Source organism: Lissotriton vulgaris, chromosome 1_1, assembly GCF_964263255.1.
Source record: "Lissotriton vulgaris chromosome 1_1, aLisVul1.2, whole genome shotgun sequence".
Taxonomy (NCBI): Eukaryota; Metazoa; Chordata; class Amphibia; order Caudata; family Salamandridae; genus Lissotriton; species Lissotriton vulgaris.
In genome coordinates, this window is record NC_141685.1 from 1,009,949,458 (window position 1) to 1,009,973,601 (window position 24,144).

Genomic DNA, 24,144 nt, shown 5'->3' on the forward strand with positions numbered 1-24,144 from the left:
CGTTATACAGCGCTTGCGAGTTAGATCTAAAAAGAGCACTGTGTCCTAGTTTAGAATGCGTTCTGCTACTGGGTGGTCCTCCGATATGCGCGCCGTTGCAGAAACGCTGTGAGGAAGTCACCGGTTTAACAAGCACCTACGAGGACACGGGGGGCGGGAGAGGACACGGACAGCGGGAGGGGGCGGGAGAGGACACGGACATCGGGAGGGGGGCGGGAGAGGACACGGACGGCGGGAGGGAGGCGGGAAACGTGCACAGGACAGCGAGGGGAGGGGGGACGGCGGGAGGAGGGACACGGAGGAAGGCAGGACAGCTGCAAGCACGACCCGGCCTGACCAGATTCGGGGGCGTTCCCGGCTTTTGGCTGACGTAGCATGACGTAGCCAAAAGCCAAAAATTCTCGGGAACGCCCCCGAATCTGGTCCGGCCATGACGGACGCCTCTCTGTTCCAATGGCTAGCCTCCATTTATGGAGCTAGCCAATCGAACAGAGGGGCGTATTCAAGAGTCCTTACTGGAAACTACAGATTTCTCTGGAGGCGGAGCTTACGCTCCGTTCCCCAGCGAAACCTAAAAAGGTGCTTTCTGGACCAACCGCTACCTTTCTGCCACATTTGGTGTACTTCCTTTCAGCAGTTCGGGTTGTAGCTGTTTGAAGTTTCTATGAAAATTAACATGGGGAAAATGCGTTTTGGGACCCTTACCCTTTTTAGGTCGAGCCTGGCGTTAGCAGTGCGAAGCACTGCTGTCGCCAGCAAGCTCTATTGTTAGGGAATTGTCTTGGAGATGGGCACGCGCAGAGCTTTCGGCGATTTCAGCAGGTGTACGTGCACGTACAGCCACGCACTGTGCACATCTCCTGTCCCCTTCCTTCAAGCTAGCATGCAGTTTCACTTTCAGTTATTTTTTATGAGAACATTCTTGCCCCATCGTTGGAGCTGCCCGCAATGACAGGTCCGCTCAGGAAACAAATCTGAACACTGTGCCTTCATAGGCACAACCATTAAACAAATGGAGAATCCCCCACTCACCCGGTCTGCTGGGGGGGGGGGGACTCCTCCTCAATAGCAGCTGGCTGCGGCGCTTTTCCTGAGCCCTCCAGCTCCTCTGCCAGCATGTTACGGGGCTCTCCCCTTAGGCATAGAAGCCCCGCAGTGCTATCAGCTGGTCTGGACCCAGGACTTCAGCTCCCACACTTCGCTTTGGCGCCGGGGCTCCCTCTTAACTACGAAAGTTAGAAATGGCGCGCATGTACGGGCAGCCCCCGACCTCCCAGGTCTCCTCCGAGAGCGGATACTGAGCTGCTTTCTGTTTCTGTTGAAGGTGTCGGAGCGCCTGTCTTTAATTTCTGGGACTTGTAGTCTTGTGTTCGAGGCATATGAGCTGCAGATTGTACACTATGCATTAGATCGCCACCTGGTGTTGGGCTCGGATGATTGCAGGTTGTTGTCTTCTTGGAAGAAGTCTTTGTAGTCACGAGATGGGTGACTCCTCCCTTGGGCAATACTGCGCATGGGCATCGGCTCCATCCTCAGATTGTTTTTTTCCGCCACTGGGTTCGGATGAAAGTTTCTCCGCTCCGGCTAGAAAAACACTTTTCAGCAACTTCGAAGTGCAGAACTTCCTCAAACTTCTAAAAACTACCCTCGACATCGACTACAATATTTTCGACGCCATCCGTTCTATTCCGGTCCTCGACGCGGGCCGTTGGGCCTACCGACGCCGTGCGGCCTACACCACATGGAAAGAACTCCGTTCAAAAGATGCCCGGTATGTCGAGCAAAGTTTCCACATAGCGACCACCACGAGGTCTGCAACCTCTGTCTATTGCCGGAACACGACGAGTCGACCTGCACAGCTTGTGCATCCTTCCGATCGAAGAAAACCATCCGGGATCGGAGGGCCCGTCGACACGAAATGAGGAGATCAGCTCCAGCACCGGAAGACATCTCCAACGAAGAGGTTCCCCTCGTTCCCGAAAAAGACTCACCCGATCTCCAGATCGTATCAGAGGCAAACGACTCAGATGACTCCATTCCATCGGGTCAGCCCGTGAGTACTACTGCCCCTGCACCACATATTCTGCCCAAACTGAAGGCAAAGGTCAGCACTCCGCCCAAAGGGCCCAGTCGAGACCGAATACCTGCTTCGAAAGCCCCGCCTTCCAGCCCGGCTCTGAAGAAACCAACTAAGCCTTCTAGTGCCTCGACACTGAGCAAGCCTCTTCCATCGGCACAGATGACTCGGCGCCGAAGCCCAAAGACCCTTCGGCACCAAAGCCTAAAATAGTACCGGCACCGAAACATAATGACGTACCGAAACCGAAAGAAGCACCGGGTCCGAAGTCGTCCACTTCCACATCTTCGGCGCCGAAGAACACAAAGCCTGATTCCGAGGTGCCCAAATCCTCGAACATGCCTACAAAGCCGAAAACGACACCTTCGGCACCGAAAACTATGCCACAGTACTTTATAACACCTCCCAAGGCTAAAGACACACGACAACCTCCCCTGGTACTGAAAAAATCGACGCCCAAGAAGGTTGTAGAGGAGGAGGAACTTTTTCGACCAGATCCTCGACAAAAGAAAATCTACATCGACCTAAAGACAGGTCATTTAGGTGCTACACCTCACAAGAAGAGACCAGCAGATGCACCACCCACACTTGTGGTTCCTGCCAAGAAAAAGGACTGTGCAACATCTCCTATGCACCCTTCCTCTCCTATACCTCCCCTTCCTTCTTCTCCTGTTCCTCCTCACATATCACCTTAAATCTCTCCTGTACATTCTCCTTTATCATCACATTCCCCACAGCAGAATGATGATGAATACAATTTGGGGGGAGGGGAGGACATTCAAGAACCTGATTCATACCATGTAGATGAGGGTATATGGGACTTTTCAAACCCAAAAAAATTGCCTATATGGAACTTTACAAACCCACAAAATGTGCCTGACATTCCTGAACCGCAGTCATACCCATCAACACCTTCCCCTCCAGAAGATACCATTGGTTTTGGTCATCTGTTAAACAGAGCTACTGTTTACCATGGAGTCCCTATGCATTTTGATGACATTGAGGAGGATTTTCTCCTAGATACCTTTGAGCAGTCTCAGCGGTCTGCTCAAATTCTTCCCATGATCAAGGGGGTCATCAAACATGCTCCAGAGGTATTTAAAGACATGTACACACTAGAATATTAAACCCTAGAATCGAGAAAAAATATAGACCGGCACCCACAGATCCAGTCTACATTAAAGGACACCTACCACTAGACTCATTAGTTGTGGCCAATGCTAGGAAAAGGGCAAACTCTCAAACTTCTGGCGAAGCATCCCCACCTGACAAAGAATCAAAAGTAATTGATGCGTCAGGTAAAAGAATAGCTGCACAGGCTACAAACATTTGGCGTATAGCAAATACAAAAGCCCTCCTCTCTCGTTACGATAGGGCTCATTATGATCAATTAGAAAAACTACTTGAGCACCTACCAGATTAGTACAAAGATCAAGCAAATGACCTTATGCAGGAAGGCAAGCTAATATCCAATGCCTCAATAAAATGCGCGCTAGATGTCGCAGACACAGCATCTAGAGCTGTAAATACCTGTTTCATACTTAGGAGACAGGCGTGGTTACGCATTTCAGGGTTTAAACAAGAAGTGCAAACCACCATTTTAAACCAACCATTTCATCAGAACCATTTATTTGGCCCAGAAGTAGACACTACACTGGAAAAAATTAAGAAAGATACCAACACCGCAAAGTCTATGGGGGCTTTACAGTCCACACCAGCTAGAAGCTCCTTTCGTCGCTCCTTCTACAGAGGAGGCTCCAAACAAACTGGAGCAGACACTACAACATCTTTCAAATCACGAACATCCTCTAACAAGGGATACTTTAGAGGAGGATACAGAGGCAATAATAACAAAGGAAGAGGTCGGGGTAACAATAGCAACCGATCCTCTTCCGCCACAAAACAGTGACTTCCCTCTGCTCCCACAACAGCATTCCACTCCTGTAGAGGGCAGATTAACACAGTTCCTGCCTGTCTGGAACTACATTACAACAGACGAGTGGGTAAGACAGATTATCCAACATGGCTACTGCTTAGAACTTGCAGCAACCCCTCCAACTATACCTCCCAGGCAGCGTCCAATGTCTACAGACCATCTGACTCTGCTTCAACAGGAAGTTCTAGCACTTCTACAGAAAGATGCTATTCAAATAGTTCCTTTAGAAGAACAAGGAACAGGGGTTTACTCGCTGTACTTTCTAATTCCCAAGAAGGACGGAACACTAAGGCCAATTCTCGACCTCAGGCTCCTCAACCATTACATACAATCAGATCATTTTCATATGATCACTCTACAACAAGTGCTTCCACTGCTGCAACAAGGCGACTTCCTTACAACACTAGATTTAAAGGACGCCTACTTCCATATCCCCATACATCCTGCCCACAGAAAGTATCTAAGGTTTGTACTGGAAGGACAACACTACCAGTTCAAAGTCCTTCCATTCGGAGTGAGAACGACACCACAGGTATTCACAAAGTGCCTAGCAGTGGTAGCAGCACATCTCAGAAGACAACAAATACATGTCTTCCCTTATCTAGACGACTTGCTCATAAAAGCCAAGTCATTCAATCAATGTGTACAACACACACATCAGACAGTTCAAACGTTGCACGACTTAGGGTTTACAATAAACTACACCAAGTCGCACCTGCAGCCTTCGCATGTACATCAGTATCTAGGGGCTACACTAAACACGTCTACAGCCCTAGCGTATCCCAGTCCTGCCAGGATACAAAGCATTCAAGCCTTAGTCACCACTTTTCAACACCAACAGTCTCTGCAAGCCAGGGTGTTCATGAGACAAATAGGCATAATGGCATCTTACATCTTCATAGTACCACACGCAAGATTGCAGATGCGTCCACTACAAGAGTGCCTAGCACAACAGTGGAACCAAGCTCAAGGTCAACTTAAAGACCTGGTGTTGGTCGACAGCTGCACGCATCGCTCTCTGCAGTGGTGGAACACCAAAAACTTGACAAAGGGGCGGCCGTTCCTCGAGCCTTTTCCGCAAGTAGTGTTCACAACAGACGCATGCCTCACAGGATGGGGAGCCCATCTCTTACATCACACAACTCGGGGTCAATGGACCAATCAACAAAAACTGTTCCATATCAACCATCTAGAGCTGCTGGCGATATTTTTAGCACTCAAGACTTTTCAACTTAAAGTACAAAACAAAGCTGTCCTAATCCGGACGGAAAATATGACAGCCATGTACTATATACAAAAACAGGGGGGGACACACTCTCTGCAACTGTCCCAGCTTGCACAGAACATTTGGAGATGGGCCATTCCTCAAAACATACATCTGTTAGCGGAACACCTTCCAGGAGTTCACAATCAGATAGCAGATCTGTTAAGTCAGCAGTCACAACAGATTCACGAATGGGAACTACATCCGCAAGTTCTTCAACCATTTTTCCAAAGTGGGGGCACCCACACATAGATCTGTTTGCCACCCACGAAAATGCAAAATGCCCAGCCTTTTCCGCCAGGTTTCCACACCCACTGTCCGAAGGCAATGCGATATGGATGAACTGGTCAGGCAGATTTGTGTACGCTTTTCCGCCTCTCCCACTAATTCCATTAATAGTGCGCAAGCTCAGACAACTGTCTCTCACATTGATCCTAGTAGCTCCCACATGGGCACGCCAACCATGGTTCACCACACTACTAGATCTCTCTCTAGTTCCACATCAAACGCTACAGCTCACACCCTCCCTGTTAACACAGAACCATGGAGAAATCAGACATCCAGACCCAAACCAACTGAATTTGGCGATCTGGCTCCTGAAGTCTTAGAGTTTGGTTATCTAAACCTACCACCAGACTGTATGAACATCATTAAAGAGGCTAGGAGGCCTACTACCAGAGCGTGTTATGCCGCTAAATGGAAAAGATTTGCCATCTATTGCAACAATAACCAAATTGATCCCCTGGATGCTTTCATCCAGAATATCATTTGATACCTTTTACATTTACAAAGGTCTAATTTGGCATAGTCTTCCATACGCCTGCACCTTGCAGCAATTGCAGCCTGTCTACAAAACAGGCAACTTCTGTCTCTCTTCAGAGTACCCGCAATCAAAGCATTCATGGAAGGATTAAAAAAAATAATCCCACCCAGATTGCCACCTTCGCCTATGTGGAACCTGAATCTTGTCCTTACAAGACTCATGGGGCCCCCTTTCGAGCCTCTACATAAATGAGAACTGCAATTCCTAACATGGAAAACAGCTTTCCTTGTTGCCGTTACCTCTCTCAGAAGAGTAAGTGAGATACAAGCTTTCACTATACAAGAACCATTTTTTCAAATACATCCTAATAAAGTGGTTCTTAGATCTAATCCACAATTTCTTCCAAAGGTCATCACTCCTTTTCACCTAAATCAATCCGTAGAGTTACCTGTGTTTTTCCAAAACCCAAACTCTGTAGCGGAAAGGGCTTTACACACATTAGATGTTAAAAGGGCTCTTTTATACTATATCGATAGAACTAAATCCTTTCGAAAGACAAAACAACTGTTTGTATCTTTCTCTCCTCCACACAAAGACAACCCCATCTCGAAAGGTGGGATTTGCAAGGTGGATTGTAAAGTGTATACAAATATGCTATATTAAAGCTAAACTTACATTAACAGTTCCTCCTAGAGCGCACTCCACTCGCAAACTAGGAGCCTCTATGGCTTTCTTAGGAAACATACCCCTAGAGGACATATGCAAGGCAGCAACATGCTCTACACCACACACCTTCACAAAACACTATTGTAAATGTGGGTGTACTTGTAAAGCGTACTGTGACTCCAAGGAGTATCCTGGCGCTGAAGACCGCTGGGGAACCCGTCCTGGTTTTCCCTGTGAGATGGTCCCTTTCTGGGTATCTCCAAGGTGAAACCAGGCATCCCCGGCGTCTGTGGGGGGCCGTTGTAGAGATGAGGCAAGCTTAATGCCCAGAGTTGCTGAGTATATTCCCTGGTTAGAGTAGGCACTGAGGCGAGAATTATCGAGTCCGTTTGACCCTGGTCCACGACCCTGCCGCGTCTGGAATTGAACCCTGGTCCCGGGCCGTTCTCTGCTTACGGGTCTGCCGCCTCTAACCAGTGAGCCACACCACTCTACACTCTATTGTGTTGACGTGCAAGCCAAGCAGCAAGCTGCGTTAGGCCAGACTATCCTTAGAACTGTCTTTCAAACTACTGCAACGGATACAGGTGGCCACGGCTAAGGGAGACACTGCTGCACAATCGATGCTTTGTATACAATCTGCAGCTCATATGCCTCGAACGGAAAATGCTATTTACCAGTATGCATCTGTTCTTGGCATGTAGAGCTGCAGAGTTGTACACGCCCTCCCGCCTCCCCGAGACTTGTATCCGTTCCAGTTGTTCATCTTACTTAGATGCACACGCATGGACATCCTTCTTTTCTTTACTTCTACTAACTCCATCATTTCCCATCATGGCGAAAAACAATCTCAGGATGGAGCTGATGCCCATGCGCAGTATTGTCTAAGGGAGAAGTCACCTATCTCGTGACTACAAAGACTTCTTCCAAGAAGACAACAACCTGCAATCATCAGAGCCCAACACCAGGTGGCGATCTAATGCATAGTGTACAACTCTGCAGCTCTACATGCCAAGAACAGATGCATACTGGTAAGTAGCATTTTCCTTAAAGAGCTTCCTAGTCAGGATCGCGCCACGGCTCACTTCCCTGTCAGCCTCGGAGGTTAATGGTTCGCTCTTTTCCATAGCCCCCATATGCTGTGGCTGACTTTAGAAACTGCACGCACTTCACTTTCTACAGTTGCAACGCTGGTACTTCGCACCAGACTCGTGAAGCTGTGACTATAACACATGAGCCCGACTTGTGAAGCTGCACCGACTCCCCTCAGCGGCGACCCTTCCACCTGAGCCCGACTTATCTAGATGTCCGACTGTCCGCAGCAGTAGCCCAGGTACCAGGGCTTGTGTTTTTTTGCCATAAATTGCATTTGTTCTTTGTCGGGGGTGAACGGGATGCAGGTGCTCTTTTAAACGTAAAATAAATCTAACATACGACTTGTTTGAATGACGCTTGGATTTTTAGCAATCGCTTTGAGTTATGTGACATAACTTTAATGGCAGCAGCCCCACTTTCAAAACTGTTCTAGTGCCTATGCCACTGACGCGCAATGTTCAGTGGAGGCCCGCACAAAACCGGTCTCTCGCGCAAACCCCCCCCTCCCTTCTTTACTAAGTATCTCTCCCCCGACTTCAAATTACGGGTACAGCAAGTGGGCAAATGTCTGTCGCAACCGGTGCAGGAGTGCACAGACAGCAGCTTAGAAAACTTCTCTCGTGCACAGAACACTTACAAGGGCGTCCGCTGTGCAAGATTGACTCAAACACACACACACATGTCCTCTACCTCAAGAGCACGCTTCCACAAACGGGCAGTTCCTCTTGAACATTACTTATTTTTAACAATATGTCACTTTAAGCCACAAGACACAAAACCGGTAATTGGATATAACACTGGGACACTTTCGGCCTTGTCCGAGAAAAGTATGTGAATGATTTATTTCTGCTCTTTGACCCCCCTCCAGCAGGGAGTAGAGAGGTTGTGAAGTTAAATTACAACCGAAAGACAGATGCTGTGGAACGCATGGGGCAGATGGATTTGAACAGGTGCTGAAGAAGACTTATGCGCCCTCCTGTGAGGGCGAGTGCTGCAAGAAACATGCTGATTGAAGGGAAACCTGGCAAGTGTAGTCTAGGAGAATCCTGTTTTTTACCTGGCCTTTGATTTTGCTTCTGATCAAGAGTCCAGGAAGGTAGATCGCAGTTTCTGTGTGAGAAAAATCGGTCCTTTTGTAGATAATATTTTGTGGTTTCAAGCCTGTGAATCGCAAAACCAGAGAATGAAACCACAAAATACCTTTTGTGATGTACAAAACACCTTTTGCAATCTGAGGCCTCTTGCAAACTCGCAAAGGCGGTTGTGTGACTCCAGTTTGCAAGTAGGGTGGCACGAATCAGCGATTTGTAACTGCAGTTTTGTTCATAAACTATTGATCAGAAACTGACCTCCGATTTGAGGTGACTTCTGTGTGGGATAGGTTACAATTTGAATATTGCGTGGTGCCAATTTTGGAGCAGCAGATAGTGGTGTAGGAGGACCATCAAATGTCTTCCCAAATGGGAAACAGTTTTTTCTAAGCAGGAACTGGACCTTTAAGGGAGATGGACTGGATTAAGTAAAATAAATGTTTCCTTTTCAGGCGAGAAGCCACTGGGCACCACGCAGGGTGTGGGGGCGTGGCCTGCCGTCTGCGTGCGCACGCGGACGGACAATTCCACCGAGGCTGTATCGTTTATGGCGAATGGCGGGATAATACACTCACATTTAGCCTCTATTTCAGATATGGCGGAATATGCGTAGCAATTGCCGCCAGGGTCGGACTGGACTATAGGCAGCGTCCCAAGGGCTGGTGTTAGTTGCAGATTTATATTGCGGGAACTGGACCCGAAGGTATCAGAGCCTTTACCTGAGCACCAGTTGAATGCTTAATTTGACCTGGTGCTTTCGGTGCTCAGCACCAGCATTGGTTTCCGGTGCTGGGCACGGCATCTAATTGACAACGCCATACTTAGAACAGCCCACCACATGGTGGCACCTGCTCATCTAATTTAGAGATGAGCAGAACAAGAGTAGTTTGGGACTACAATGTACATTAAAATGCCCTCTATCTATCTATCTTTCTATCTATCTATCGCCCTCACTCTATCTATCGCCCTCACACTTATCTATCTATCGCCCTCACTCTATCTATCGATCTATCTATCTATCGCCCTCACTCTATCTATCGCCCTCACTCTATCTATCGCCCTCACTCTATCTATCGCCCTCACTCTATCTATCGCCCTCACTCTGTCTATCGCCCTCACTCTATCTATCGCCCTCACTCTATCTATCGCCCTCACTCTATCTATCGCCCTCACTCTATCTATCGCCCTCACTCTATCTATCGCCCTCACTCTATCTATCGCCCTCACTCTTTCTATCGCCCTCACTCTTTCTATTGCCCTCACTCCATCTATCTATCGCACTCACTCTATCTACAGCATCACTCAGCACCGCCACCGCATCACTCTGCACCACCACCGCATCACTTGGCACCACCACCGCATCACTCGGCACCACCACCGCATCACTCGGCACCACCACCGCATCACTCGGCACCACCACCGCATCACTCACCACCACAGCATCACACCACTCACCACCACAGCATCACTCAAGGGCACCTCAACATCACTCAAGGGCACCTCAACATCACTATGCGCTACCACAGCATCACTGAACGCCACCGCATCACTCGTCGCCACCACAACACCGCTCAGCGCCACCACAGCATCAATCTATGCAACCATTTAACAACAACTGGTTCAAATATGTTCTCTCAATGTTTCAAGCTTTATTACAAATGTCACAAAAAGATGTTAATATTTCACTTCTGTTCTTGGATTTTCGTCCCAATAAAATACACAACATAATCTTCACAAAAGTTATTTACAAAAGTTTAAGCTATTACCATTATAAATTACAATAACTTTTATTTAAGTATTAATTATTTAAAAAATGTAAAAGCCATTATTTGTAATATCAATACATGTAAGTCACGTAAATAACAACACATATTGCATTACAAATGCTGAAGGTGTCACATTTGCGAAAGTTAAAACTATTGGCTTTGTAAATTACAAAGCTATTAATTTAGCTATTTTCAAAACCAACACATAAATAAAAAATGTGTCATTTACAATGCCAATAGCTCAAACGTTCCTAATGCGAGACCTATGGCATTGCAAATGCTTGTTTATTTTTTTCTCCCCATGCTTGACAGATCACCATGAAATTTTCAAGACAGCAGCGGAAGTTAGTGTCAAATTAGTTATGAAAATTTGCGAAGATTCGTCAAACATGACAAAGTTCTTGGCAAGTGAAAAAACGCTCTTCCTATGGAAGCTACATCCTAACTATAACTACCTACTGGCGACCGCCAGCAGGTGATATCTCACACACAAACACACACTGAAATCGAAGTTATGGTTTGTTTTGTTAAGACTTTTGTTTAACCACCCCCAAAATAATTGCAGGGATGATTATGATACAAAACCTAGATAATGTTGAAATTCACCAATAAAAGTGAGCCTCCTTGCTCCCACCACTCTTCATACTCCTCTTATGCCCTTACACTGATTGTGAACTGTTATTGAGGCTAGAGCTAACTTTTATTGTAGTCAACATACTGTTAGTGCCTTTACTAGGCCCTGATTTAAACATGCCTCTCCCAAGTGGCAACTTGGCACGGCCTTTGGCCATGCCCAGCATAATGTGGGGACAAGGTCTGGCCTTCAGCCAGATCATGCACTTCAGCTGAATATTCCAGATTCCCTACGTGCTACCATGATGTAATTGATGTCCTTTTTGATGCAGTCACATAATGTGAATTGTCATTAGCAGTATAGGGTAATGAGGAAGCAGATAATTATGGTAGCATTGCTTATTAGAACTTGTCAACTTCAGTGAATTTATAGCTTTAGTTGTGCAACATCGATTCAACAAAATGTAACTTTTTTAGGTCTCGCCTGACAAAAGGAGCGGATGCGCTGCTCTCGCCATTGAGAGCACCTTTTGCAATCAATTCTGGCAAGGGGCTTTCGTGCACGCATCTGGATGGACAATCATTACTGTTCTTGCCATTTGTCCATAGCAGACAGCATGCGCGTGTCCGTAGGGACTGTGGACAGCCCAACGCCATTTTGCATCTTGCATTTTGATGTCCTAGCATGTCCTAGCAACGGAAATGTAAAGCACTAAAATTTTAAGACTGCCGCCAATTTTAGTGATCGAACACTTCCGTCACCCCTCGGATGCAGTTCACTAAAGCTCACCCGAACTCACAAAGCTCTAACACGATCTCCTTATGTAGTCCACCCCTTATCACCTAAACCCTAAAAATCCGCCGCTCTCCGGGGCACTGTCCGCCTCGCTCCAAGCCCTGCGAGTGCACTACTGGGCCCATGAGCTTCGGAGTGTGCTTGTTCACCTTCTTCGAAACTTTCCGACCCCCTGTGCTCCACACACCCCTCTCTCATCGGCTGCTCTTTACAGTTGTCACCTCAATGCTGCCTTCGCGTCACACACTCTCCTGTAAAAGGCGAGTCTCTTCCTTCCCCCCAGTCCTGTGCCTCAGATCAGCCCCCCGCCTCTCCCTATCACAGGCTTGAATGGTTACGCCCCGGCCCCCGCCACTCCCCCCACACACCACTTTCCAGCAGTTTCTCGAGTGAGTGGAGGGGGGCTCGCCCTAAAACCTTCTGGCTCAGTGTGAGCTAAACTTCGCTGCTCCTCTCGCCTCCTCCCTCATGTGCCCGCCTCCTCCTCCTTACACTAAACTTCCCCTTGAGAGGCAGCGGTAGCATGTGACCCTCCCACCCTGACGCAACCAACCACAGACACAGCAAGGCGGGTGTGGGATCAGCCCGCAAGCCGTTCCCTGCAAGCGCACGCCACTGACAACATACACTCCGGTCTCTACAAGCACACACCACCAACATTCATTCCATTCCCTGCTTGCGCAAATCCACCAACATTCACGCTACTCCCTGCAAGCACACACCACCAACATTCACTCCGCTCCCTGCAAACACACACCACTAACATTCACGCTACTCCCTGCAAGCACACACCACCAACATTCACTCCGCTCCCTGCAAACACACACCACTAACATTCACGCTACTCCCTGCAAGCACACACCATCAACATTCACCCCACTCCCTGCAAGTGCACACCACTGACCACATTCACTCTCCCCCTGCAAGCATAAACCACCAACAGTCACCGAACTCCCTGCAAGCACAACCACCAACATTCACTCCGCTCACTGCAAGCACACACCACTAACATTCACGCTTATCCCTGCAAGCATACACCACCAACAGTCACTGCACTCCCTGCAAGCACATACAGCTGACAAACATGCAAGGCACACTACTCCCTGTGCACTCTAACACGCACAGCACACTGGGATACTCTTTACAAATACATACCTACTCACAGCTGAGGCGTCCTTAGCCACCCACTTTAGCAGCTGGGGGGAGGTGGTGCCAGGTTGGGTGGTGGGGGTGCCAGAAGGTAGTTCTGTGTAACATAACTTTATAACTTTTAAATTGCTGTTTAAGGCCGCGTTGACTTTGATCAGAAGCTCATACACTCCAGCTCTTGCAATGGAAGGAAGGGAGAAATGGTGGGGGAGAAGGAGGAATAAAGAGAAGGATGGGGTCGAAGGAGTGCTATAGAGGAGGATAAAGAGGTTGATGGGTGGATGCCGAGATGAGTGGCTAGAGAGGAGAATGGATGGGTGGTGGGATGCAGCGAGAGAAGCAGGTATTGGGAAAGGGATGGATGGAAAGAAGAGTGAATGACTAGAGCCAAAATAATGGGAAGAAAGAAAGAAGGAAGGAAGATAGATGAAGGAGGCCAAGATGCACGCATAGATAGAAGAAGGAAGGGTGTATGTATGCAAGGTAAAAAGGAAAGGTGGATGACTAAAAAATGAAGTAAATACAACATTGGAGTGTAACAACATTAACTGTTGCATTGCTAAACACTTCTAAGATCCGAAAGGCAAGACCTATTGGCTATGCCAATGCTTATTTTAACAAATGTTTTGCTGTCCTGAGTGACGAACCATGGCTTCTTCTTTCAGCATTTTTCAATGACATTTTTAGCATTTCTAAAGATGTACTTTTGCTTCCTGTGATTACACCTCGAGACCCTACTGTGCAAGGCCTTTGATAGTGCGTAGTAACTAGTTGCTGGTCATACCCTTCGGCAATTCACTGTGCCTACTCATCTTGTCCACAATATTCATCGCGCTCATCCGTTGTTGGGGTTTGCAGCACCTTTGGCTATTGGCTAGGCCTTTGTGTCTCATCCCACACACACTGTTTCCCAGAGGGGTCAAATCCCTGCTCTCCCTCTCTTTGGATACAGAGTCTGCTCTGCACGATCTTAACCTGTGCAGAGCGGCCTTGGATCTGTCCCCTGGACCTCCTTTGTACACCACTGCCATTGCTTGTTCAAGGAAAGGTATGAATGGAAAGCTGAGCTGTGAAAATGTGTGGCATCCTAGAGTTGGCATAAAAGTAGATATTGTAAACTTACATTGCAGACCCAGTTTCGGGTGGGGAAAAATTGCTGTCCAAGGGTGTGACCTCCTCCTCGCCACTCCATCACTGCCAGTGGGCCTCATTCTCATCGCTTGCAAGCCCTGTGTCTGCATAGAAGTTTAATTCTTTTCCTTTTTGGTTTGTTTTTGAAGAAGCAGATTTCTTTCTGTTGTGATTTATCCTGTCTTTTTGTTTCTGTTCCCCCAATCCAGTTATTGTGGTCACTCTAAGCCCAGCCCCCGCTCCATCCCTGCGAGCAGGTACCAGAACTTTTTATCATTGCTGCTTGATGTCTCCTGCTTTACTGAAGGCTGCTATCTCACATCTCCATGTGCCATGTGTTCCTCCTGCACCCAATCCCCCGCCCCGTGGCCTCTCTCCCTTCTCTGCTTCCTTCTCTTAAAATTGTTGTCCAGTTCCAGGTAACATGTAGAACGTGTATCCCAGAAAGAGGAGGGGAATATTCTTTCATCCATCTTGGCCCCCTTAAACAAGTAGCTTTTAATTTTTCATAGAAAAAAATCCTCTTATCCTCTGGATCTCCTGTTTTTTGTTTACTTCTTGCACTGCAGCATGTCCTGATTGACCTCTCTTTTACTACCATCTGCTATACATCACCTTCCTCACTATCTCATGGTTTACTTGGCCTTACTCCGCATCTCCTACTTTACTTTTCTTTGCTCATTAGCCCCAGATTTGGAAGTCCTCCTTCAGTGTCATCTGCGTTATCTTGCATTTTCCACAAGACCTATTTTTTACATCATTCCTTCCTTATCATTTTTCTTTAACTCTCATTTCTTAGCATGTCATCTTTCTTTGCCTTTCCCTGTTTAGTTTCTCTTGCCTTTCTACGCTGTTCCCAGCATCACTTAATCTACCTCTTCTGCTTCACTGCCTCCAGCTTTACCCTTCCTTCTTTAGCATGGTCTTCTTTACCATCACATTTCTACTAACCTTCCACTTCCTAGCTTTACTACTCCTTTTTGATTTCTCTCACGCTAATTCTCTTCCACTAATTACTGCTCTTTTTCTACATAACTTCTATACCTCTAGTCCCGAGGTTTCCCTTCCTTACCCGTTCCTCCGCATCTCCTCCTTCAGTATTGCAAATTCTTCTGTCTCAGCGTTTCTTGCCTTACCACTCATTCCTCAAGATCTCCTGCTTTGCCTCTACGTCTGCATCCTCTTTTGCCTTTCTCACTCATTTCAGTTTTTTCTTTCTTCTTTCATCTCCTGCTCTTTCTCTGTGTTATGAGCTGAGCGTCTTCCAATTTATCTCTCCTTTCTCATCTCATCTCACTTAAACTTTCTTTCTAATCTCTAGCCTTCTTTTTTCTCCCTAGCTTCTGTTTTATCTTTCCTTTCTTACTAGAACATGCTTTGTCTTCTTCCTATATATCGCTTATTTTTCCTTTCCTCCACAGAAACGTCTGCTTTATTCTTGCTTTATATCTTCATTCGAATCACATTATTTAACTCTGCTTCCATCCTCAGCATCTCTTCTTCTCGCTAAGCAATTTCTGCTCAGTGCTTTTCCTTTTACCTGTTCGGCTGCTCACACATTCTTTCTCTTCCCTGTCTGACCAACTCGTCAGCAGTTTCTGCTGTCTTTGATTTCCTATGTTCTATATCTCTCACCTCTATTCTACATGCTGTCTTTACCGAAGTCATACATGCCCCTTCCTCAGTCCTTTGCACTCCTGTTGTTCCCACATATCCTTAGTTTGTGGCTTTTTCTAGTTGTCTATTTTGCCTTCATATCTTATACAGTCACTGCTCCTGTTTTTAATCAACATCTGCCTTAATTCCCGTCAGAAGTTTATACAGCTACTCTGGCTTAATTTACTCAGCTGTATCATCATTTTCTCCAGAGCAACAGGAAAATTACTGTTAAGTTAGTTGTAGTTTAGTGTTACTAAATTACTGGTAAATAATTTGTATCCATGTACTTCATTTTAATGTAGGGATATGGTTAATATCACTGTAATTTGTGGAAAAATAAAGAACGGGTTTGGTTAGAATAACTTTAAATATTTGTTTTGTTACATTTCATTTGAAATAAATTGGGGACCTCTATGGTAATGTTCATTTTAACTTTTAATACAAATACATTGAAATAAAGTGTACACCTGAAACAAAGGATTAGAATAAGGATTATAATTTTAATTTAGGTAAGAATGAATGTAATAAAATGTACTTTGTGTTCATTTGATTAGATGGAGTTTATTTTTCTACTGGGGTACGTTTTGAGTTTAAGTAAGGGTAGTTGGACTCTTTAGGATCACAGTAAGGGTTTGCTTTAATTGAAGTGCATGGATTATGAATTGGTTCACCATTCGTATTAGTGTATTATAATAAAGCTAATCTAAATTAGTGTAACGTAATTTAGAGTTCGATACGTTTTACAAAAATGTATTGTTATTTTTATTAATAAAACAAAGTTGAATTCAGTTTACTGTGGCATAAGCAGTACTGTTATTAAAATGTAATATATTTGAAAACCAGGTTAAGCCATTGATTAGTATTATGAGACAGTTAGGGGACCACATGAAGGTAGGAAAACCCTGGCAGATTTGGACAGAATATTGTTGTGGTTGAGATTCCTCTAGCAGTGTTTTTGGTATCTTTGTAGAATAAGGCCTGCTCAGACCCCTTCAATAATCAGCGCCTCTCTTAGCCACTGATGTTCTTCAGTATCCTGTACCTCTCCGTGTTCCTCTCTTGTGTGCCCCTTCTCGCTTACCATCCTCGTGTATGTGTGTGCCTCACTCTTTCATTACCTTAGTTTTTCTGTCTTTCAATTTTTCACTTCCTAGTTCTAGCAGTCTTTTCTTTTCACGATTCCCCTCACCTGTATGCAATATTGCTCTATCCTTGTCATCCTCTGTTTATTCCTTCCATTTTCTATTCCTTACTCTTTTGGCTACTTCTTCTTTTTCCATTCTATTTGTCATTTTCCCTTCCTCCTATCCTAGTTTGAGAACATTTCCCTTCTCTGTCACTCTTCCGTTACCTCTTCTGCAACCCTCCCTTCCTTCCACTTTTTTTTATTTTCGGAACTTGTGTGGAACCCGTTCCTCCCCTTGTCTCCTCATTTCGCACTCCCTATGATTTGTCCATCTATCTTGGCCTCAGGTTGTTTTCGCTCCTTGTTTGTCCTTTGTGATAACATCTCACTTACGGTGTACTTATGTTCTGCTCTGCTTGCATACTCATCATAAGCGCTAATCGTGTGAGACCCTGGAGCCCCTTAAAAAACCTCACCTTGCAGCATGTTTTTCTTTGATGGGAGATCTGGCAAGGCGACCAGCTAGTGGATGCATGGACGTGTTCTAGTTTAGCATGCAGCTTTGGCATGGAGGCGAAGGTGCATGACCTTTATTCCAGGAACTGGAACCTGAACAGCCAGTGAAGAAAAGAAGCATCCTGGCCTGGGAGAGTGGCACCTAAACTGGGCCCTGCAGTGTCCAGGAGTCCAGGAGTAGTGCTTCTGCAATCTTTCATTGAAATGCAGTGTAAATGTCCCCTGCCATAACACCATTGACTGGATATTATTATTTTAAATTTTATTAAATCTATTGCTTGACTTCATATGTGGCCTGCTGTACCCATCACCCCTCCTTATTTCCCAGAACTTTGTTGTTCATCTTCTCCATGGTTCATTTACTCGGCAGTGGAAAAACTGGGAACTGTATGTTTTGCATCAAATAATTTCCATCTCCTCTGTGCTAAGGGACGTAGATCACTATTCCTTACTCTGATTATGTTGATGCTTCTTAAGCATCTCTTGAAAATAAGGTCAGCAGCTGGTGGGAGACACTGGGTTGGGGGGGGGGGCATGGGACGGGTTGGCGAGGGGCTGCAGACTATTGGATCCGAGGCATTACAACATTTGGTGTTTGCTTAATAATTAAAGGTAACAGTTGAACGTGCATGGATATAAAATACCATCACTTCCAGCATTACGTAGGCAACAGTGGAATATTCCTGTTTAGGAGGATGTGGTTTGACAAATATATTAATGGAATATTTGACTACAAGAAAAATACGACCTAGTGTATCCTGCTCCTCACATATTGTCACATTTGAGCATGCTGGTTTACAAGTTGCCTGCTTATTTCTCCTTCAAATCTGAACTCTTTCATGGATTACAACAGTAGAACTTTGCAAGCTGTGTTTGTACCAACCTTTCAATTTGTAATTGAGATAATACATATATACAATGGTTAGCCATTAAATTGGTTAGATTTATAAACGGAATATAAACTAATGGCTCCTTTGTGCCCCAGGCCTTTACACGTTTGTCTAATTTTTAGGTCTCGCAAACCTAGCGTTGCAGCGCGCATGCGCTGCTCGCTCTGCAATGCTTATAGTAATTGAGGAGATTTCAGAAGTGGAGCTGTAGCCCCGCACATAATTTTGATTGGCTAGTGTCACTGTTTATGCTAAACGCTGGCTCGTGATTCAGAATGAGGCTTCTTAGTTACCACCCTGTCTCCTTCTCCGACGGCACATCCGGACTGGATCTTTTACTTGCAGCGTTATACAGTCTCCTTTAACTAATGAGTAAGTACTCTTTTTATTATTTGGGTAATGACGACAGCTTGTTTCAGTTGCCTTTGGCAAGGGCAGTTGCGTGTTTATTTTTGCATCGCACTTCCACTTAAAGTGAAAGCGTGAAGCAAATATAAACATGCGTCTGCCTTTGTGCAATGGCGAGAGCTTGTTTGTATAGCAGTGCGTTTTCACGTTGACATGGTGCCTGCCGCCCCACTAAGTACTTGCGGGATGCCAGAACTTGCTCTCAGTAAGTGCTCGGGGTTTTTCCAAACTTAATCTTTTCTTTGTCAGATTCTTTTTGGTTTTGTTAAAGCTAAACTTGAGCCTCCATTTTCTCTATTCTTTCATCACTGTTTTGGTTTCTGTGATGCATTTGGGAGTAATATCCTCCTTTAAGAGACCGATGATTACGCCCATCGGGAGTCATTCCACTCTCTTTGTGTTGTATGTAAATGACGTGCTAAAATCCAGACATTAAAAGGGCATCCTAGTATATTTACGTTGGTTCCGCAGGTTTCCATTCATTTAAGGGGCTTTGGATTGCTTTCAATTTGGCAGGTCTTCAATTTAAAAATATGATGTTGATAATTGAAACATCTAAAACATATGCATTTCTCTCGTGTTGTAGATCTTTCCCTTTTTTTATTTTCAGCGCAGTCCTCTTCGGGCGCGCTTGTTTATTTATTTAATTATTTTCTTGCAACGGGCCTCTGCAAGCGGGGCGTGATTACAGGGCTGTGTTTTCCTCGTCCGAGTCAGGTGATCCGCTCAACTGTTGTGCTGTGGTGTCGACATTGCCTCTGGTTTCCTCCGATACTCGGGGGTGCTACCTCTTTGAGTGTGTGGATGTCGGGATCACAATTACTACCTCTGGGAGTCTGTGCCCGAGCCGGGGCACCAGATTCAATGAGCTCTGCCTTGCTTAGCTAATACATTGCCTCAGGCGCTTCTGCGGGTAGTTCTCCTGCTGCGGGTGTTACGAGGGCCTCGGGTGTCTCCTCCTCCGCTAGCGTGGGGATCTAGGCCCATACTGGCTCCCGGATCCGGCGTCACCTCATTCAGGGGCACTGTCCTATTGCCCAAGGAACCGCATGCACCTACGGAGCAGGTCGTGGCGTTCCTGGCTCCCCGCTGGTCACTCTGGCTATTTGGGGTGCTTTCCCTCCACATGGTAACAATCCCACCCCCTGGTCACTAGCCCTCCAACAACCCTGCTCTTCTCGCTTCTAACCACGTGCGGTCCTGGGCCCGAATCGACACTTGTGCCCCAGCCCTTTGTCTTCGCTGCGGGTCACAGGAGCGATCGTGGTCTCGCACTTCTCCCTATGCGGCTGTCTCTGCGATTTTGCTCAGTCTCCCCTGCAGTGAAGGTCCTTGATTCTCTCGGCGACACTCAGCAGCTACCTCCACACCGAGCCTGCTCTCCTGGCCTCCAGTTGTACCGCCAGACCCTCCGGGCCGCCTCCTCACACTGATGTCTTATGTTATCACTGCACCCACTCTATACCTGGAGGTGGGTCAGAACATCTTCCACTTTATTCTGCCGTCTCAGAGGTGGGGGATTTTGGCGAACTTGTATCTGCCCAGCTGGTGCACCTCTCCGTGGTGCTCGTTACCTCCGGATATCGATTATGCCTTTCAGGTCTCCACCTGTTTTGGTCTCCCTTCTGGGTTTTACCAGGTCCGATCTTACAGTGCCGGTGTTTTCTTTCCTCTGGCAGCATATGGTGCCTCTGCCAATTCAGTACGTTTAGTACAACGCAGCTTCAGGGCTCAGCAGGCATGCCACAAGTGGGGCCTTTCACTTTCCCCTGCTGTCACACATCGTTCTTCAGCTTGCAATACGACAGCCTCATAAAGGGCAGTAAGCGGAAACCAGGGTCCACCCGGTACCACAGCATGTGCACACATGTTCAAAATAACCAATATCATTGAAACATGTTTATTTTCACCAACATTGCCTAAGCCTACTAAGTTTAGGTACAGCCGGCCACGAAACACAGGATGCATTAGATATCTTTGAAGATATTTCTCCAATCCTGCAAAGTGTATGTTGTTTTTAATATACTGAATTGAGGATGAAACAATGGTACTGCTATAAGCGTGAAAGCAGATTTTTGTTATTTGAGCAGCTTTGCTTTTATTGCCTTGTCTTTGCGAGCAGAGTGGAGAATATTGGTGTGCCTGTATAGAAGCACTAGGCTCTGGAATGCACAGTGAATATTTTAATGTGCCCATTGTAAAGGCACTGCTGTTAACTAGAGTGCATTGGTGATATTTCTTGTGTTTTGTAAGGATTTAAGGATTGGACTTGAAACAGGTGCTTCCAGCCCTGCAGTTATAATCTTAACTTTTCAGGCAAAAACACTCAATGATTTCTAAATAATAAGTGTAAAAGCATTGATATAACTGTGTTGTTCCTGCTTACACTTCACATGCTTTACATAATCTTCCATTCCCCATGAGCGTTTCCTATTTCCAGGATTTAGTTACTTTTTTCAGTCAGCATATTACTCTTGTCTCTCCTCCCTCATAACCTATTTCCCATTTTGTGGTGCTCCAGTGCTGCGAGGTCATACAAATGGCATGGCAAAAGCACCATGCAAATATCATCACTCCACTGCAAAGAAAAACGAAAGTAAAAAGAATTGTCATTTTCAACACCAAGAGCTCTAGCTTTCATAAATGCGAGACCTGTTGCATTGCAAATGCTTGTTATTTTCAGGCATGCTCCATGTTACTTTGAACATCAAACTTCTCATATGAAGCCAATCAGTCTTTTTTGTTTCGGTGCCATGCAGAGCACCCAAAGTGAAATTGATTTGGACTCCTGATATTTTAGACTCCAACATAACTACATACCTGCAAGGATCTTTGGGAGAAGATTTTTTTATTCCCCCCCCCCCCCCCCCCCCCCCCCCCCAAATCGCAATCATGTCACTGTCGACCACTGAAGACATATTTGCAGTGTGTTTAGAATTTCCTGCAGTCAATGGAATATCATCTTTTGCCCAAACAAGCGTTTGTTTTTTCCCTTGTCCTGGAGAACTGTTACAAAGAAGTGCACAAATGCAGAGCATTTGCTACATTAAGCCACATTATAGGGCACTGTAATATACCAATAGCATGTGGTGTTGCTTGCTGGCATGGCTGTGATCAAATGATACGAAAAGTCTGTTGCTTCTTTTCTGAAAAGTCTTCTTGTACCTACTAAAAATGCCTATTATCCTGCTAAAAAATGTCAGAAAGATCCGCGGAGCACTCCAGGCAAATACTGATATTGTGAATGCTTTCCTAGGGCCTGATGAAAAGTACTCAGTGCCTAAGCCTAGAAATAACGTTTGTAAATTATGATATGTAATCCCTTCCACTAAAAGTTGGAAGTAATATGATTTTTATTTTAACGATTCACTTTAATTCCTGTTGGGGTTCTTTGTAAGTGGACGAGGCCTACCAAAAAGTCCCTGGGGCTTGCTAAAAATCATTGACATTGGTGCAGAAGATAAACCATAAATGCAATACATACAATAACAGCATAAGAATCAATAAAACTCTCATATATCTATATCAATACCGAAAATGTTCAACTGGGAACAATTTTAAAATTAATACCAGACACGATCTACAGAAGCTCGTTTGGACTCCCATATTTTAAGTCCCCAAAAATATTACATCATCATCTGGCTATAGGATTACCCCAAGCTTGTACAAACAAGTAATTCCTTGTTTTGACTGCCACAATCAGAAGACCCCCAAAGGCATGACAATTTGAGTCAAATGATAATAAAATACGACAAGCATTTACAATGCAATGGTTTCGCCTTTGGAAAAGTTCGAGCTATTTGCATTGTAAATGACAAATTTTGTATTTATGTGTTGGTTTTGAAAACAGATAAATAAATGGCATTGTCATTTACATTGCCGTTAGCTTAATCTCTCGCAAATGTGAGACCTATTGTACCCTACGGACGAGCTCAGCAGACAGCAATTACTACCTGACACACACACCCAGAGCCACACACACACACACACACACACACACACACACACACACACACACACACACACACACCCAGAGCCACACACACACACACCCAGAGCCACACACACCCAGAGCCATACACACACCCACACACCCAGAGCCATACACACACCCACAGCCACACACACACCCACACACTAAGAGCCACACACACCCACACCCAGAGCCACACAGTCAGCTGTCAGACGATTAACTGAGTACTACATTATGGCCAAATTAACTTACGTTTTAAAAGTTTGGTTGCCATCAGATTGTGCTGTTTCATAGGTACGAAAATGTATATAACTCATACTCATTTCATTGACCTTGAAATGATAAAATTCCCAGTAGAGGACAAAAAAGTCAGAAAACTATAATCTGCAGAAACCTGAAGATATTTCTGTGGGAAAGTGTCAAATCTGTAGCGAGGATGGAGAAGAGTCCTCTTAATGTTTTAGACCAATGCGAAAAATAAAAGTATATAAAACTGCGCCCACTGTGTGTCTCAAGGAGCCCTACAATTCTAGAACGTAAGGCACTGTATACCTTGGGTCTCTCCTCGCTTGTGAACAGCTCTCTTTGGCTACAATGTGTGCATGCGGATGAGAAATCCTCCATCTTGCTCGCCCGTCTGTTCCCACACTTCGGTCAACAACTTTTTATGAGCTTTTGAAAGGTTATATGCACCCTCGCCGTTTTCCTGGAAAAACCTTAGCGTTCATGCCTAACCAAGTGCGTGCCCTGGTAGTTAGAAGAGGTAGGGTGACTAGGGCTGAACAGAGTCACTGCATACTCTTAACACACACACAACCATTCAGGCTGGCCTGAACTCGGGGAGCTAATGAAGAATATCACAGACCCTCGTCCGCACCTTTCTGAAGCTGCTACACAATCTATCTATGCAAGTAGATTTAGGCAGATCTAGAACCTCTGGCAAGTAATTGTACAATTTAGTGGAGAAAATGCAAAATATTGACAGTCCGAGGGGAACTAAGAAATCAGCTGTAAACTCAGTAAAACGCGTTTTGACAGTCCCTACCTACGAGTTTTGGCTTGAAGGCATATTTGCAAGGGGCAACCTCCTTTGTGGCTTTAACTACCGTTTTACTGCAAGTACCGTTAACGGCCACTGTCGGTGACTGCTCAGACATTCACAATGTTATGGGAAGCCAAATGGAGAGGTATGCAGGGCCGGACTGGAAAGCAGCATAAGATGTTCAGAAGTGTTCAAACCAGGTAAGCGGCAGTAAAAAGGGGGG

At 45.6% G+C, this 24,144-nt stretch overlaps 1 protein-coding gene across 2 annotated transcripts in view; it reads left to right on the plus strand.

Moving 5' to 3' along the window:
* MAP2K7 (mitogen-activated protein kinase kinase 7) overlaps window positions 1–24,144 on the plus strand; it is a 219,550-nt gene that overhangs the window by 49,566 nt on the left and 145,840 nt on the right. The window contains exon 2 of one of the 2 annotated variants that reach the window (XM_086961246.1): window positions 14,517–14,564. The exons of the other annotated variant lie outside the window; for it this stretch is intronic. Within the exon in view, the coding sequence (XP_086817372.1) occupies window positions 14,517–14,564 (48 nt within the window). The remainder of the gene's footprint in view (window positions 1–14,516; window positions 14,565–24,144) is intronic. 2 annotated transcript variants of the gene reach the window in all.